The sequence below is a fragment of the Monodelphis domestica genome, chromosome 2 (assembly GCF_027887165.1).
Source record: "Monodelphis domestica isolate mMonDom1 chromosome 2, mMonDom1.pri, whole genome shotgun sequence".
Lineage (NCBI taxonomy): Eukaryota > Metazoa > Chordata > Mammalia > Didelphimorphia > Didelphidae > Monodelphis > Monodelphis domestica.
This window is the reverse complement of record NC_077228.1, coordinates 477,742,370-477,761,104: the sequence shown is the minus strand read 5'-3', so window position 1 is coordinate 477,761,104 and position 18,735 is coordinate 477,742,370. Positions and strand designations below refer to the sequence as shown.

The 18,735-nt window shown below is 38.7% G+C and overlaps 1 protein-coding gene across 1 annotated transcript in view; it reads right to left on the bottom strand.

Moving 5' to 3' along the window:
• Positions 1 to 18,735, bottom strand: part of FNDC7 (fibronectin type III domain containing 7) — a 34,971-nt gene that overhangs the window by 13,727 nt on the left and 2,509 nt on the right. Inside the window, exons 2-6 of the mRNA XM_007485067.2 lie at positions 10,589 to 10,843; positions 8,427 to 8,687; positions 5,894 to 6,151; positions 2,669 to 2,923; positions 498 to 755 (exon numbers count right to left, since the gene is read on the bottom strand). Coding sequence (XP_007485129.2) covers positions 498 to 755; positions 2,669 to 2,923; positions 5,894 to 6,151; positions 8,427 to 8,687; positions 10,589 to 10,843 — 1,287 coding nt within the window. The remainder of the gene's footprint in view (positions 1 to 497; positions 756 to 2,668; positions 2,924 to 5,893; positions 6,152 to 8,426; positions 8,688 to 10,588; positions 10,844 to 18,735) is intronic.

Below are 18,735 nucleotides of genomic sequence, written 5' to 3'. Positions count from 1 at the left end.
GTCATCATTATATTATTATTTTTATTAGCTCCCTTAATGTTTGTGTTGTGACATGGAAGTAACCCTAGGATCTCAAAGGCTATGCCAGCAATGGCCCAAATTTTGTTAGGTCCTATAAAGTTAGGATGATCAAGCTTGGCGTCAGACTGTAGGTCTATCATCAAAGTATCGCCCTGTCTAAATTGACCACAGGATGATGAATATTTTTCCCAAATAAACTTTCAAATATTATCTCCTATGTCTTAAAAAGGGGGGGGGGGTGAACTGGTTTTTTATAAAGGGTACACCTACAGAAACAAAATCACAGATCCCTTAAGTATTAAAATTGTCATAATCTCCACCATTACCACCATCATCCATACTGCTAGTACTTCTTTACACACACATTATTAAAAAATTGCTGGTTCCTTTGCTAAAGAATGGGTTCATATGGGTCAGTGAAGATCTACCTTTGCTTTGAAACTATCACAAGGTTTGGAATAGAAGTTATGGAGTACCTGTTGTCACACACTGGGGAGCACAAGATGTATTGCTCCCCTTGATTTCACTGAAAGAATATACAGTGACATTGTACACAGTGTCACACTGCAAAGCAGAAAGGGTACAAGCAGTGGCAGTGTCGTTGCACTCAATTACGTGGTTCCCATCAACAGCTTTTGTTTCATACATTTCAGCACCACGGACAGGAGACCAGACAAGCTGGGCTGTATCACTGGACACAAACACTGGATTAATGTCACCAGGGCAGCAAGGAGCTAAAGGACATAAGCACAGAGAGTGACAGTCAGTTATATTTGTCATGAACAATGAGAGTCAGAATGAGACATTATCCTAGAGTGGGACTATGCTATTAGGAATCAAACAATTTAGCTTATTTTTCTGTCTCTACCAATGATACATAATGTGGTCTATGCTTTACCCTCCATAAAATGGAAATAATACCTGCGATATAGTTAATTCAATTTGATAAAATAAATATCCAAAAAAAAAATCCAATTATTTTTTCCAAGAGTCATCCATCGGTTTTAATATTTGCTTTTCTGTGGCAGAAGGAGTATTGAACTTTAGCTCTATCATTTCTTCCAAATGTCAAGCCAGACAAAATTGTAGATGGTATTATTGTATAAACAGATCCTGGGAAAACCCTAAAGAACTTCCCCAAAGATTTCTGGTGAAGATCCAACTTTGTGGCTCTGCCCATGGAAAGGTCTAGTTTTCCCCTAGAAAATCTTTCCTCTTAATCATCACCAAATCTTACCGACACATCAAAGTCCAGCTTGAGACTTAGCTTCTCCATGAGACTTTCCCTGACTGCTTCAGCAATAGTGTTTTCTTCTTCAAACGATTGCCTCATTGTTACTTCAACAAATGTTGATTAAACAACTTGTGTGCAAGATATTGTGTTAAATACTGTAGGTGTTACAAAGATGATCAAAGCATCATCTCTGCCTTTAAGAAGCTTTCTTAGGAAACATAAGATGGACAAACAGAAAAATTCTATATAATATAGAATGTGATCAGTATAATAGGAGACATATAAAGTACTATATGAGCATTTCTGGCAGGAGGGACCAGCAAAGGCTAAAAGGAGAGGATGGCATTTAATCTGGCTTTGCAGGGACCACCAGGATTTCATTATAGGAGATGTGAGGGAGTAGCAAAAAAAAAAAACACAAACAAAAAAAAAAACCCTGAAAAACAAGACAGAGGGAGGAAAGACCAGAGTGTATAAAGTTCCAGTAGTTCAATTTTCTGGAGCATATGATGGAAGATGACACTATAAAGATAGCTATAAGGACTCTCATTCAGTGTAGCCAATGAGTCAGCCATTCTGGGAGGCTGCTGCAATATCAGAGGTTCTAGCCACTAATAGACTAATGGGGGGTGGGGGGAAACATCTGGAGGAGGAATTAATGCCCAAGATCCTGAGTTTCCTCAACTGACTAGACATTGATTCTCTGGAAAGCTGTGAGTGGAAAAGCACTGGGAATTCCTGCTTGATCCTGAGGGAAATGGCTGTTGGAGAAGTCTGAATTTAAGCAATCTAATTGTGTTCCTAGAACTCAGGAGTTTGGATTATGCATCTGGCATGAGTCTGAATAGAGTTGCAGACCTGCTGATGGCATGGGAGATGTTTTAATATATTTTATTTTATTTCTTTTGCTTATATGGGTATCAATAAAGAACAATATACGGAAAAACCATGTTTATAAGAGAATTTCCACTCTACTATGCTAATGTGACTTTGCTGAAACACCGCCCAAAGAGAAGAATGTAGAGTTTCCCCAGTGGGTAGGAGTTGAGCCAAGAGACTAATTGGTTAAATCAACACAGATCACATAGCCTAGACTAATGTGAACCATCAGCCAAAGGGGTAGAGCTAGAGGATAAAGGTAATCAGATTTCTGAGAACCATAAAAAACTTGGCATTTCCCCTGTGGACCTTCCAACATTGAGTAACAGTTGAGGTGAGTTGGAGCTTTCTAACACCTAACCCTTACTGTTGGCTCAGATTAGGGGGCTAGCAGTAACTGATGGTCAAATTTTCCACTATTTATTCAACTCCTTTGAGTAACTAAGTGAATTCTGTGGGGGAAATGAATGATCTGTGACAGTCTCATGTTTGGAAAATCCTTAACCCCCTGGGTAGGCATCACATGATACTTACCTGTTGTGTAGTTGAACACATCACCCAGAGGGCTCTGCCCTGCCTCATTGTAGGCAAAGACACTAATAAAGTATGTGAATCCACACTCAGCTGGGAAATTGCATTGGGTCAATGATGTATTACAATGCATCTCCAAACCATCATCACTTTTCACAAAGGCCACATAGTAGTCTCCAAGTTCAGCATCAGACCATGACACAGACAGATGGCCAGGATTGTCTTCTTGGATTAATATGCTTCTGGGAGCACAAGCAACTAGGAAAACATTTAAAGACAGAGAAATTTTAGCTGCCTCTTTGCCATTGCATGGGACTTTAGAACAATTCAAGAGAGCAATTGTTTGAGTTCTACAGACGAGGCTTAGTAAACTGTTGTAAAGAGCGAGAATCAGCAGCATATTTTAAATCAGTATTAGAAAATATTTCTGGGACCAGATGAATTTCAGGACATTCTAGAAGAAATCCAATGAACTCTCTAGATTTAGGTGGGTGGGTGGGGAGCAGGGAGGTACATCAAATATTGCTTGAACTTAGTTGAAGGTTAGAGCTGAAAATCCATTTGGTTACAAAGCAATTTTCATAGCAATGAAGACATTAATTCAACAAACATTTATTAAGCATTTATAATATATAAGGTGTTGGGGATGTGAAGGTAGATACTATTAATAAACTTATAATTAAGGAGCCTGCAATCCAGTGGTGGTATATGGATGCATTTTGGGAGGAGGGAGGATACACATGTTCAAATGACTTAGTTAGGGCAAAGTGAGATAAATATAATGGAGAGTGATAAATACATACAAAAAAGAAGTTTAAAGGAAAGTGCTGTGAGCAATTTGAGGAAGAAGAGGTCACTTTGGTTGGGGAGACAAGAAGATCATGGAAGGCTCAGAGGATCAAAAAGTGCCTGAGTTGTGTCTGGGGGGAGGGACTGGACTTGAAGAGAAGGATGAGGGAGAAGCATTCTTTCCAGGCAAGGAGATAAAGATTTTGAGAGAAGAGAGGTCAGGTTGAGATTTTACCTCATCTACCTTTCTATTCCTAGTGCTTTCAATATAATTCTAGGTTTCCCAAAAGTCTTACTGCAGTTTTATGCTTTGACTATCTAAAGAAAGGCCTCTGAGACCACCCTGTTGAATCAGGGTGAATCAGTCAAATCTCATTTGAAAAGGGGCTTCATAGATATCTCATCCAACTTATACCTGAACAAAAATTATCTCTTCAGCACACCTGAGAGGTGATTCAGCCTCTGCTTGAAGACCTCTAGTGAAAGGAAAGCTCACTGGAGGCAAATCATTATATTTTTAGATGACTTTAATTGTATTCTTACTTCAAGCCTCAGTTTACCTTTTTTATAACTTCTATACATTGCTTCTAGTTCTGATATTGGGGGCAAATCAGAACAAATCCAAATCTTCCAAATGGTAACAACACCTTAAATACTAGAACCCAGTTGCCACCCCCCACTCCCCTCTTCCCCAGGTAAAATCTCTAATTCCTGCAACTTATATTACTCTCCATCAAACTGCTTGCTCCCCTCTGGACACTCTCCAGCTTAATTGTTGAACTGGATTTCATTTGTTATACTGGATTTTACCTGTACCAAAGGGGAAGCAAATCTAGACTGTGTGAAGAAGTAGAATGGGTAACCATTTTACTGCTGTCATATTTTTTAAAAGAAAATATGCCTATATGAAACATCTTTGGATAAGGAAAAAACCCTATTTTCTGATCTCCCAGATTGCACTACAGGTAGTAGTTGAGATAATATATATTTCTGCATCCATCTGGAATGAATCTTAGAAAGGCAGGTAAGATACTATCACAATGGATAGACCAGAGATCTAAATGTTACTCAGTGGTAATTAGAAGAAGAGATGCATTGTTTTTAATATCATGAGAATTTCTAGTAAGTCATTCAGGGCAAACCATTTTGGAAATAGAAGTAGCTAACTTTTATTGTTATTGTCTGGGCCTCGTTATCCAGTGTCAATGGGGAATAAAGTATCCTGAATAAATGGATTATCCAGTTAACTGAAGTCTTGCTCTTTTAAGGTCCCAGGCTATTTTAATTCCAACTTTTTTTAGGACATCATCTTCTTTCTACTTATTCCACTGGTATAGTCTTCAAGAACTCAGGATCACTTGCACACCATTAGGAAACATTGGAGTAATGTTTTAGTATTCTTTTTTATTTGTACAAAAAGTAATACAATTTTGAAATAAAAATATAGAAATATTTCAATATGTACATTTAGGACTTTACTTCCTAATAGTTGGAACTATCCCAAAGTACAAGTTGTAACATAAGACAGCAGGTTTTTCCTCCACTAAAAGTCTTCAAGTAAAGATTAAATGACTTGTTAGGTAGGATATAGGGGGTATTTCTTTTCATACATGGGAGGTCCCCTCCAATTGTGAAATTCCATTTTTTAATAAGGAAATAGTTTTCCTGGGAAAACATTGTACACAATAACAACAATATTGGACAGTGATTATCTGTAAAAACTTGGCTATTCTCAGCAATGCAATGATCTCAGACAATCTTGAAACACTTATAATGGAAAATGTTATCTACTTCCAGAGAAAGAACTGTTTGAGTCGTCTTTCACAACAGTGTGTCTCTGGTTTTATTTTGGGGGTTTTGGTTATGTACAAGTATGTTCTTACAACAGTGACTTATATGGAAGTGTGCTTTGCATGACAATAAAAAGTTAATTTAACTTAATTTTTAAAAAAAAGGAACTAGTTCTCATAAATCCCAGGTCTAGATAGTTTGGATTCTATGATAAAGAGGAAAGAACACTATCTCTGGTATCTCAGAGTCTGAGTTCAAATCCTTTCTTCTTTGCCAACTATTATAGATGCCTCAGTTTCCTCATCTGTAAAATGATGTAGGTGGACTAGGTAGCTATCAAGGTTCCTTTGATCTCTAAATCTATGATCCTATGGATAATTGGCTATTGTTAGTAGAATCAAAATTATGTATAGCTAAATCTAAAATTATGGTCAGAGTTCCCAGTATCTGTCAGAAATATTTTCAATTTTGCAGAATTCTCTCCACCTCCCTTTATCCCTTCACTTTGTGCCCTTTAGAATGGGCTCCATATTCTAATAATAATCAGGCCCCTGTTTCATAAATTGCTTCTTCCAGTGCCAAGGAGCCTTAGAGCTCAAGATCTCTGGAGAAGTGGGACCCATGATGAACAGGTCTTATTTTACATACCAGTCTTTAAGCTCACTGTTGCTGTTGAGTGACTAGATCCAGCATCATTACTTGCCAAAATGGAAAGGGTGTACTCAGTTCCACACTGGAGGGCAGAGATGGTGCAGGAGGTAGATGCAGTACTACAATTCAGTTTTGAAGCTCCACTGGAAGCTGTCACAGTATAGCTGAAAGCTCCTTCGGTTGGCATCCATGAAACAGTTGCCTTCTGAGTCCCACTATCAAAAGAAACTTGAATGTCTGCTGGGGCATGAGGACCTAGAGGGATTTTTTTGAGAAATAATTTGTTAAGTTGTTTGATATTCCACCAAGAATCAAGGTAAGATTTAGTAGAATTTCAGAACTTAGCCCAGGTTTGGTGTTACAAGCCTGTTCTCCAAGATGGATACTAGAAAAATGGAAGATGGTGGATCTCTTGAGTGGGGAGTTCTAAGCTGTAGTGAACTATAATGACTGGGTGACTATTCTGAATTCATTACGATGAGTCCTTGGGTGTAGGGGGCCATCAGGTTGCCTAAAAAGGCTTAGATTAGCCCAGATTGGAAACTAGGTGGGTCAAAGGTGCTGTGCCAATCAATAATGGGAGAAGGCTTATTTGTAGCCTCTGAGTTTCTTCCCTGGGTGAAATAGGGAGACCCAGTTTAAAAACAAACAAAAAAATCCCAACTAATTCAGAAGCCAGCTCTGAGTATTAGCTCTCCACAAGCCTCAGAGTCCTGGTACCTGAATTCTAGCAAACTTGCTGTGGGACCTGGGGTTAGTCACATAACTTTTGATTCCTCATTTGTAAAATGGGTAGTATGGTACCTGCCCTAATTGAGAATGATAGTCCTACATGTTCTTTTACAAGCTAAAAGCACGGTGTAAGTGTAAGCTATTACTGAGTAGTAGATTTGTTTAAAGATTACTTAGTATCCACAAAGAGTCTAGTTAAAGAGAAATTTTAACTATTAGGAACCTCTGACAATTGGCAAAAACTGGGCTGGGACACAGGTTTCCCACGTTCTAATCTTGCCTCTGCTATTAACTAGAGGTATGCTCTTGGATAAATTATTTAAGATCCCTGGGAGTCAGTTTCCTCATCTGTAAAATAATGGGTTCAGACTAAATGATTTGTAGAATCTTGCATTTATTGCTGTCATGCCTGAAGATTATATGAACTATATAATATTTGTCTACATGAATTTATATAGTTTTATCATGACTATATAAAAACTATATATACATAATTGAGTTATATTTCAGTGTTTTTTTGGAGATGATATTGATGAAAAACAGTCTCATTCCTGAAATGACAGAAGGAAATGTTTACAATTTTGACTCGATGGGTCAATCTTCAATCAAAAGAAATTAATTTTCCAGAGCAGCTGGGTGGCTCAGGAGATTAAAGAGTCAGGCCTAGAGACGGGAGGTCCTAGGTTCAAATCTGGCCTCAAACACTTTCCAGCTGTGTGACCCTGGGTGAGTCACTTAACTTCCATTGCCTAGCCCTTACCACTCTTCTGCCTTGGAACCAATACACAGTATTGTTTATAAGACGGAAGGTAAGGGTTTAAAAAAAATTAATTTTCAAGTTTCCTGAAGGGCAGCTTCTCTTCCCTTCATCAACCTAAAGCACCACCAAATGCCTAGCAAATGACAGACATCAAAAAGCTCTAAAACACACATGCCTATTCTCTGTTTTAATGCTTTTAAAGCAAGCCCTGTAGCAGTCACTGTGCAGTGCCAAAAGTCATTGTCACATGGATTATAAATGCATACGCATGATTTCCTAAACTCTTTTAGGATTTTCAATGGCCAGAACTCTCCCTCGAGGGAAAATTATATAACTCATAATTTCCCCCTTAGAATATGAAAAAATGGAAAATAAAGAGGAAACACCTTTAAAAATAATATTTTATTAGATCTTCATCCTGGTCTCCACAAAGAATCTCTTAATTTGTACCAAAAGGTCTATGTGAAGCCTTCTTTGTGCTACTAAGACACACATACTCATACACATAAACGGAATTTTTTTTTACCTTTATCTTCTGTCTTTGCTAAGCCGAATTATTTTTGTTCAGTTGTGTACAACTTTTTGTGACCAAAGGTACTAGGGTCATAAGCTAGTGTTTGTCATTCCCTTCTCTAGCTTGTTTAACAGTTAAGAAAACTGAGGCCAATAGGGTTAAGTGACTTGCCCAGGGTTATAAGCTAGTAAGTGTTTGCCATTTCCTTCTCTAGCTCATTTGACAAGTGAGGAAACTGAGGCCAATAGAGTTAAGTGACTTGCCTAGGGTCATAAGTTAGTCTTGTCATTTCCTTTTCCAGCTCATTTTACAGATGAGGAAACTGAGGCAAACAGGGTTAGGTGACTTTCCCAGTTCACACAACTAGGAAGTATCTGAGGCCAGATTGAGTCTTTCTGACTTGAAGCCTGGCTCTCAATGCACTGAGCCCCCTAGCTTCCCCCACTTATCTTCTCTTTCACTAGGTTTTAGAAATGACTCTTTACATTATGTGAAGCTAAATGAATTCTCTTTAAAGGGCTTACTTGTTCTCTGATTGTAAGTAGAATCATCTCCAGGAATTCCATTAGCATTCCAGGCATATGCCTTTATGGTATAGAGCGTTCCTGCGTCCAGACTGGTGAAAGTCAAAGAAGTGTTGGTGGTGTTCTCTTTCCACATCCTACCCAAGCCATTGGAGCGCATGATGGACACAGAGAATCCAACTGCCATGGACACAGCTTCCCACTGTACTAGGATAGAGTCAGAACTTGGAGAGCTCACATCCAAGATCGGGGCAGCCAAGACTGAAAAGGAAGAAAACAATTCACGTCCTTTCACATTTACACCTGCCAATTGCTATAAAATGTAGACTGTTGGGCATTTAAAATAAAAAAGCAAGTAAATGTGGGATGACCATTTATGTTGCTAAAAATTTCTTGGCTTCACAAAAAGATTTCCAGGAAGGTCTTTCAAATAGTAACTCTTCCAGGGTATCTAGGTATTTGCTTACAGATGACTAACTACTGCAATGAGATCCAGGTAGGAGAGAAATGACAAGTATTGGGAATTTCTGACAGTTTTAGATGAGTCAGAAATGAAAATGGAAGGGTCTACGGAATTCAAATGTAAGTCAACAGGAAAATATGATTTGACTTAGACATAACCACTCAGGAACACTCATTCCATGACATGGTGCACTTGTATACACTTTTATTAAATGATTAATGTTGCCAGCCAAGCCCAGAAAAGAGTAACTTTTGGCATGTGTTTCAATGTGTCATACTGCTACAAAATCTCACTCACCTGTGCTATATTCATTCACTGGTGGTCTTTGGGGATATGGATATGTGGGAAGGCCCAGTGATTTCATTATACACAGGGAGCTTGGGGTTGTGGGAAGTGCTTTTGACAGTTGAAGATTTCTACCTTCTCCAATTTAGTAGATAAGTGTCAGTGTCATACAGAACTTAAGTGATTTGCCTAGGGCCATGTAGTTTAGTATCAGAAGTGGGATTGGATTCTAGGTCTTCCTGGCACCAACTAAAAATATTTTCCCAATTTAAGGAGAATGATACTCTCCAAGAAAGCCTCTTATTAGGGGCAGCTAGGTAGCACAGTGCATAGAATACCAGGCTTAGAGTAGGGATGTCTTAGATTCAAATGTGACCTCAAATACTTCTTAGATGTGTGACCCCAGGCAAATTGCATCACCCGGATTGCCTAGCTCTTGCCTCTCTTCTACTTTGAACTGATATTAAATGAGGGTAACTAGGTGGCTCAGTGGTTTAAAAGTCAGATTTAGAGATACAAGTTCCTGGGCACATCCTAATTATGTGATCCTGGGCAAGTCACTTAACCTCCACTGCCTAGTCCTTTCTACTCTTCTGCCTTGGAACCAATACACAGTATTGACTCTAAGATGGGAAGTAAGGGTTTTAACATTTAAAAAAAAGAACTGATGTTAAGATAGAAGGTAAGGGAGAAAGAAAGAAAGAAAGAAAGAAAGAAAGAAAGAAAGAAAGAAAGAAAGAAAGAAAGAAAGAAAGAAAGAAAGAAAGAAAGAAAGAAAGAAAGAAAGAAAGAAAGAAAGAAAGAAAGAAAGAAAGAAAGAAAGAAAGAAAGAAAGAAAGAAAGAAAGAAAGAAAGAAAGAAAGAGAGAGAGAGAGAAAGAAGGAAGGAAAGAGAGAAAGAGAGAGAGAAAGAAGGAAGGAAAGAGAGAAAGAGAGAGAGAAAGAAGGAAGGAAAGAGAGAAAGAGAGAGAAAGAAGGAAGGAAAGAGAGAAAGACAGAGAGAAAGAGAGAAAGAGAGAGAGAGAGGGAGAGAGGGAGGGAGGGAGGGAGGAAGGAAGGAAGGAAGGAAGGAAGGAAGGAAGGAAGGAAGGAAGGAAGGAAGGAAGGAAGGAAGGAAGGAAGGAAGGAAGGCAGGGAGGGAGGGAGGGAGGGAGAGAGGGAGAGAGGGAGGGCAAGGAAGGAAAGGAATGAAGGTCCTCCTTTCCACAATGGCCTATTTTGAGATACTTGTATTTGACATTTAAGTTATATTTTCCCCACCAAATACATTCAACTCGTCAAGCAGTACCATTTCTTCATAATTCTTCTGACCTCACATACTCATTCTGTACCAAATTTTAATGCATATTGGCAATACCAACTCCAAAGCAAACTCATGTTCCTTTCCTGATTTAAGTTGTCTGGGGATTGATTACCTGTCTTTGCTTTCTTGGGAAGTGATGCCTGGCTTCTCCCTCCAGCATTGACTGATCTGATGGTGATTTTGTACATGGTAGCTGCCTTCAGGCCTGACACGGTGCCTGGTGAATTGGTGACTATTGTTTCAATGAAGGATTCTCCATCTTGGGCTGTGAGCAGGTAACTGGTAGCCCCTGGCACAGGTGTCCACTCCACAGTGATGCTGTTGCTAAGTTTGGAATAAGCCTGATCAATAATGGGTATTTCTGGAGCTATAAACAAAATCAATAATAGAATATTGTGTTAGTAAGTACATAGACAATAACCATGTCTCATATCCCTTTTGCCTTTCAAAACTCATTTATTCTTATTACACTTCTAACAAGTTCTCTGTCAGCCAAGTGGTGGAATGAATAGAACACTGAGCATGGAGCCAAGAAGATCTGAGTTCAAATCCAGCCTTGCTATGTGACTCTGGGCAAATTCCTTAATTTGTTTGTCTGGCTTTCTTCAATTATAAAATTAAAAAAAAAACACAACAGCACTTATCTCCCAAGGTTGTTGTGAGGATTAAATGAGGTAATATTTGTGAAGTAGTGGCTGGTACATAGTAGGTATCTATTCTTGTTCCATTCTCCTTCCTCTTTTCCCATTCTTTCTGCTTTGGGCCATCATCCTATCACACTCCCTGGACTTTCCCCCGTGTCCTCTTGGTCTCAAGGGTGAGTTTTTGTCATAATTTGCCAAGTCACTTCTCTGCCATCTCTTCACCACACTAAAAACAGGGGCTCACCCATCCCCTTTTCCCTTCATTTGTTGTCTTCTTGTATTAGCATATAAGCTCCCTGAAGGCAAGGACTATCTTGCTTGCTTGTTCTTGTATCCCCAGAGCTGTGATAGTGCCCGACATTGAGTAAGCCCTTAATAAATATTTTATATATCTATCTCTTAGATGAAGACAGAGAAAAAAAGAGGTAAAGCAATTTACCCAGAGACATCAACAAAGGAAACGTAGAATTGGAGCTAAGAGTTGTTGACCATCATTTGGGGTTGGATTTGGAGGGATAGTGCCTGGGAGAAGGAGAGAATATGAGAAATTTTCCCTGTATAATTTTCTCTTCTAAAAGTACTAAAAGGGGCATCTAGGTAGTTCAATGGATAGAGTACCAGACCTGGAGTAGGACTAGATCCAAATCTGGCCTCAGACATTTCCTAGCTGCATGATCCTAGGCAAGACACTTCACTTCAATTGCCTACCCCTTGCCATTCTTCTGCCTTAGAACTAATACAGTGATTCCAAGACAGAAGGTAAGATTAAAAAAAAAAGAAAAGAAAAGAAAAGTTTAGAAAGTGGAAGTGAAAAGGAGACTGGGAGAAAGGTGAAATCAGCAGTGGCCTTCTGCCTGTGGGAAATCTTCCTAGAGCCAGGTACCTTGGGAACTGGCCTAATTGGATTTGTGGTGACCCACTGGAACATTCTGCCTTTCCTTTAAAATCATGGACTTTTAGAGCTGAAATTATCTAATACAGCACTGTGATTTTTTAGAAAGGGAAACTATTGAATCCTCCAAAATAAAAATTCTTCCTTATCTCACAACTTTACTGTGACTGCCTTCTCATCTAAGTACAAGAGAGAGACACAGAGAGACAGAGAGACAAAGACAGAGAGAGACAGAGACACAGAAACAGAAAGACAGAGACAGAGAGAAAGAGTGAGACAGAGAGAGAGATGGAGAAAGATAGAGAGAGAAAGACAGAGACAGGGAGAGACACAGAGAAAGACAGAAACAGAGAGTAAGACAGAGAGACAGAGATAGAGAGAGAGAGAGGTGGAGAGTTTTTTTTTAAAACCTCAAATTTTTCTGTTCCTGTTCACAGACAACCATTTCTTTCTGTACAATGGCCTAGGGATTTGGCAGTTTCTCAGGAATAATAATTCTCCAAAGATGAACAATATACTCACTGTGCAATGGCCAAGCATTCTTTCAACATTATGTAGGTATGTTTCTTTCTTGCCATCTCTTAAAAAAAATTATGACAGTGCTTCTGTTGCCAGAAAGGAGGTACTACACTGAAGGCAGTGTAATGTAATGGAGAAGATACTCATTGGACAGAGCTGGGCGATATGGGAGCCTGTCCTGGCTAAGTCACTCCATAGTTATGTGACTTTGGGCAAATCTCTGAACCTCATGTTACTTATTTCAGTAGTATGGGGAACATTCCAGGACTGGAGACAGAAAGTCGGAATTTAAATTTTGATAGTAAGTACTACCTGTATGATCTTGACTAAATCATTTAATATTTCTGAGCTTTAGTTTCCTCAACTATTAAAAAATAAAGAAATGTAAACAAAAAATGAGGAAGTTGAACTAGATGAATTGATTCTTTGTAGCTTCAAATATTTAAGCCTAGAAGGATAATGTTTTTCCACTCCCTTCGTCAAAGAGCAAAGTACTTTGTAAACTTCAAAGTTCAGTAGGGGTGTTAATTATTTTGAACCATTCTTCTGGGGCAGTTGATCCTTTAAGAGGGAGTCATAAAATCATACTTTCAGAAAAGGAAGGCACTTTAGATGCTATACAGTTGAGCTTCTTCATTTTATAAATGAGGAAACTGAGTTCTAGAGATGTTAACAACTTCTTCCTGTGGTCCAACAGTTAGTAAGCACATTTGAATCCAGGTTTTTTGTACTTCAAGTCCAGATTATCTCCAATTTATTTTATATCTTTCTTACTTGTGCATAATTGTTTGCATTTCATCTTCTCCATTAGACTGTGAATTCCTTGAGGGCAGGGGCTATTTTTTTTGTCTTTCTTTTTTATCTCCAGTGCTTAGAAAATACCTGGAATAGAGGAAGTGCTTAATAAATGCCTACTGGGGAGGAATTCCATGGAGACTGGAACAACCTCCAGGAAGTGATGCAGAGCGAGAGGAGCAGGACCAGGAGAACATTGTATACAGAAACTAATACACTGTGGTATAATTGAACGTAATGGACTTCTCCATTAGTGGCGGTGTAATGTCCCTGAACAATCTGCAGGGATCTAGGAGAAAAAACACCATTCATAAGCAGAGGATAAACTGTGGGAGTAGAAACACCGAGGAAAAGCAACTGCCTGACTATAGCGGTTGAGGGGACATGACAGAGGAGAGACTCTAAACGAAACTCTAATGCAAATATTAACAACATGGCAATGGGTTCGAATCAAGAACACATGTGACACCCAGTGGAATCACACGTCGGCTATGGGGGGTGGAGGGGAGGAAAAGAAAATGATCTTTGTCTTTAATGAATAATGCTTGGAAATGGTCAAATAAAATATTATTTTAAAAAATAAAGGTTGGAAAAGCCTTAAAAAATAAAAAAATAAAAAAAAATAAATGCCTACTGACTTGTCTTGTTGATTGAGCTTTGAAAGAAGGCAGGCATTGTAAAAGGCAGGGATGAGAAAAAAAATGTATTCAAAACATGGGGAAGGAGAATCCCAATTCATTATTTTCCCTCCTATACTTTTCTGTCTAAGTTTCCCTGTATCTAGTGAGACTGACATCCTTCTAGTCACCCAAGTTCACAATCTTAGTCATCCTTGACTCCCCCCCAACCCTTCCTTCCTTTCTCACGTCCAATCAATTGTCATCTTGTCACTTATAGTGCTATAACATATCTCACATCTTTCTACTAATAATAACACCCCCTTAGACAAGGTCTACATCACCTCTTGAATGACAGACGGTCTCCCATTAGACTTTTAGTTTCCAGTTTCTCCCTTCTCCAAATCTCTCCCTGCGAACTGTCAAAATAATGTCCTTAAATATAAGTTTGACTGTGTCACTCCTCTGCTGGGGAACCTTTTGCCTTTAGGCAAAGCATAGGCCTTTAGGATATAATACAAACTCTTTATCTTCACAATTAAGGTCCTTCATAATTAGGTTCCAGCCTAGGGTTCCAGACATTACACAACACTTCCCCTGCCACCCACTGTTTTCCAGACAGATTAGCCCTATTTCCCCAGACTTGGTATGCCATCGCTCACCAGGACTGTAAGACAGTCCCTGCTCACTTCTCCCTTCAAGACTCAGCTTGGGCATCACCAGAGTAGAGGTTCTTTTCCTTTTTTTTGTTTTAAGGTCTCTTTTGGCAATCTGGTAAAACCTCTGGACTCCTCAAAATCATATTCTAAATGCACAAAATAAAACTCATTGGGCTACAAAGGGAAAATTATATTGGAATATTTATCAGAAAAAATATTTTTTAAAGTTCACAGATCCAGGTTACAAACCCCCATAAGAAGTCATTCTTGATCTTCCCAGTTATCCATGTTGTTTTTCTTCTTTAATGATCTCATCTCTACCTATCTCTACCACACAGTGTGCTCCCCTGGATCACATTAACTCCTTGAAGGGAGAGGTTGCTTTATTTTTGTCTAGAATAGTACCCTGAATATAATATTTGCTTAATAAATGTTTGTTGGATTGGATTGGAAGATGGAATACCCAGGAAGAGTATAAAAACCTGCAGAAAAGTTAAGGATGAAGTCTTTGGGCTCATCCATGTTTCCTGTTTTCCTCTTTCTTCTTAAGAGAATTTTCTCTTCAATGAATTTGCCCAATCAGCTACTGCCATAATTAGAACGGCCATAGGCTCTCTAAAAAGTTTTTGAGTGACTAAGGGGTAGTGTCAGACCTGGAGTCAGGAAGATTCATCTTCCTGAGTTCAAATCTGGTCTTGAAAACTTCTGGGTGTTGACCCTGGGTGAGTCATTTAACCCTATTTGCCTCAGTTTCTACATCTGCAAAAGGAGAAGGAAATAGCAAACCACTCCAATAGCTCTGTCAAGAAAACCCCATAGGGGGCAGCTGGGTAGCTCAGTGGATGGAGAGCCAGGCCTAGAGATGGGAGGTCCTGAGTTCAAACCTTGTCTCAGACACTTCCCAGCTGTGTGACCCTGGGCAAGTCACTTAACCTCCATTGCCTAACCCTTACCACTCTTCTGCCTTGGAGCTAATACACAGTATTGACTCTAAGACGGAAGGTAAGGGTTAAAAAAAAGAAAGAAAACCCCATACAGAATAGAAATACAGAATAAAAACAACTGCTTGATCACATTAGTCTATGGGGATATGATTAGGGATATAGACATTGATCACCCTAGTGTAAATATCAATAATATGGAAATAGATCTTGATCAATGACACATAAAACCCAGGGGAATTGCACGTCGGCTATGGGACGGGGGTGGCGGGAGGGGAGGGAAAGAACATGAATCTTGTAACCATGGAAAAATATTCTAAATTAATTCACTAAATAAAATTTTCCAATTTTATAAAAAAAAAAAGAATACTTGACATATTAAGGAATGACAACCAACCTCAGGTTTTGCCTTGGCAGCATGAGCTGCTGGCTCCATGGTGTGATTTAAGGCCTTTCCCTTCTTCCCCATTGATATTTCCCCTAGATTCCCACACACATTACTTTAAATTAAGTTAAAGCTGTTTTAATGGCAGCTTGGAGGGGTAACATGTTAAGGCATTATAATTCATTGACTCCTTATCAAATAAGTTTCAGACTAACTAACTACCCAATTATCTGGCATAGAACACGAGACAAGTCATTTTTAATAAGGTATTAGGGATAGGGAGGAGATGGCAGTGGAGATTTTTCAACATTCAGAATAAATGACATTTCTCAGAAGAAGTGTCCAAGGGCCACAGGAAGGATAATCAATCAATAAGCACAAACACCAGCATGTCCTGGATATTGTACTAGGCACTGGAGTGACAGAACTCAGGGAGCTTGTGTGAGGGTGGGAGCTGGGGTGAGGTGCATATGATCACAGATTTTAATTAAACACAGAATGGGCAACAAATAAAAATATAATAGGAGATGGAAAAACTGGAGGAACCAAGAAAGGCTGTTTGGAGGTGGCACTTAACCTGAGCTCTAAGGGGATCTAGAGATCCACAGAGACTAGGGAGGGAGGGAAAGAATGATGATAATAATAACATGAGAAAATGGATGCTTTTGAATAATTAGTCCCATTTAGGGGGAAGCTAGGTGGCACAGTGTTTTGAGAGTCAGACCTAGAGATGGGATGTCCTGAGTTCAAAATCTGGCTTTGCTGTGTGATCCTGGGCAAGTCACAACCTCCACTGCTTAGCTCTTTCTACTTTTCTCCTTGAAACCAATACATAATATTGATACTAAAACAGAAGGTAAGGATTTTAAAGAATAATAGTAATAGTTATACCCATTTTATATATAAGATACAGACAAGCTGAGTGACTTCCTAAAAGTTACAGTTAAGGATTCACTATTCCTTTAGAAAAGTTCTGACTCTGCCATGCCCCCTCATCAACAACCTCTAGTGGCTCCCTATTCTTCTATGATCAAATATAAAATCTTCCTTCACAACCCTTCACAAGCCCTTCACAACCTCTTTGCAATCTCCACACAATACACTCCCCATCCCATTCAACTACATTTGTCTTTTTGCTATTACTTCCATAAAATGTTCCAACTCTCTACCCTGCACTGGCTGTCCTCCATGGCCAGAATGTCCTTTCTTCTCACTTCTGTCTCTTAGCTTCCTTCAAGACTCAGCTCAAAGTTCTCGTTCTCCAGAATGTCTTTCCTGGTCTAGGTAGCTACTATTGGTCCCCCTTGTGATAAACACTAACTAGTATATACATGAATATTTACATGGTATCTCTCTTATTAAAATATGAGCTCTTTGAGGATAGGGTCTCTGTTTTTATCTTTTTTTAAAGGTATTTTCAGGACTTAACAACAGTTCCTGGCATACAGGAGGTGCTTAATAATTTGTGTTGCCTGATTATTCCCTTCTTTTTTTTTTACATTTCCAATACTCATTTAAATATATTAAAAAAGGATAATTATTTACAAGCATGTTCCTTTTTCATCAATTCACCCCCTCCCCAAGCTCCTATGTTATTTAAAATTTCTGTGGACTGAGGGAAAAGGACCTACTGTGCAAAAATATTTATATAGTGCCTCACTGCCCCCTAAAATGGGTATAATTATACAGAAATGTCCTTTCCTCCTTCTTATTAGAGTTAGGGCTAGTCCTTTAGACAAACTGTGAAGTGAGCATATTTTCCTCTGGTAGCCATCCATGGCATACTTCAAAGAATTGGAAGTTGAGGGGATGTCCATCAATTGGGGAATAGTTGAACAAATCGTGGTCCATGTTGGTGATCAAATACTATTGTATTATAAGAAATGATAAGCAAGATGATTTCAGAAAAATCTAGAAAGATCTGTAGGAACTGATGCAGAGTGAAAAAAGCAGAATTGTGAGAACATTGTACACAGGAACAGCAATATGGTATGACAATCAACTGTGAAAACTTTGCCACCCTCAGCAATGCAAGGATCTGGAACAATCATAAAAGCTTTGTGAAGGAGAATGCTATCCACCTCCAGAGAAAGAACTGTTGGAATTGTCTTTCACAGAAGTGTATTTATGGTTTCATTTTGGGGTTTTGGTTTTGTTTGAGTGTGCTCTTACAATGACCAATACATAAGTGTGTTTTGCAGGATAATAAAAATAAAATTTAAAAAAATTCTGTGGACCAAGCAATAAGCTTATTCAATAATGCAGCCTGTTGCTATAACCTCAGAGATGATAAGAAAGTGATATATATGTTATTGTTTTGATAAAGTCTTTTAAAACAATCATTGTCCATTGTGAAAAACTGCATACTTATTCCATTCACCAGTTTTTTAAAACATGCATTTATTTAATGCCTACTATATGCCAGATATTCTACAAATATTATCTATTTGATCTGCACAACTACCCAGGAGGGAGGAGCTATTATTATCCCAGTTTTTCAGATAAAGAAACTGAGGCAGACAGTATCAATTCAGTGACTTGCCTAGGGTCACACAGCTATTAAGTGTCTGAGGATTTATTCAAACTCAGTCTTACCTAACAGTAAGTTTAGGACTTTATCTACTGTGCCACAAGAGAGAGCTTATATATTTTTTCTATGTATTCTACAATCCTAGTCTTCACTGCTTTGATACTTTTGAATAATCATTCAGCATCTATGTGTTCTATTCAGTTCCAACTCAGTGACAAATAATTGGCCTAATTTAAAATAATAAACACACAAAAAATATGATCCTAGTTGTGGGATC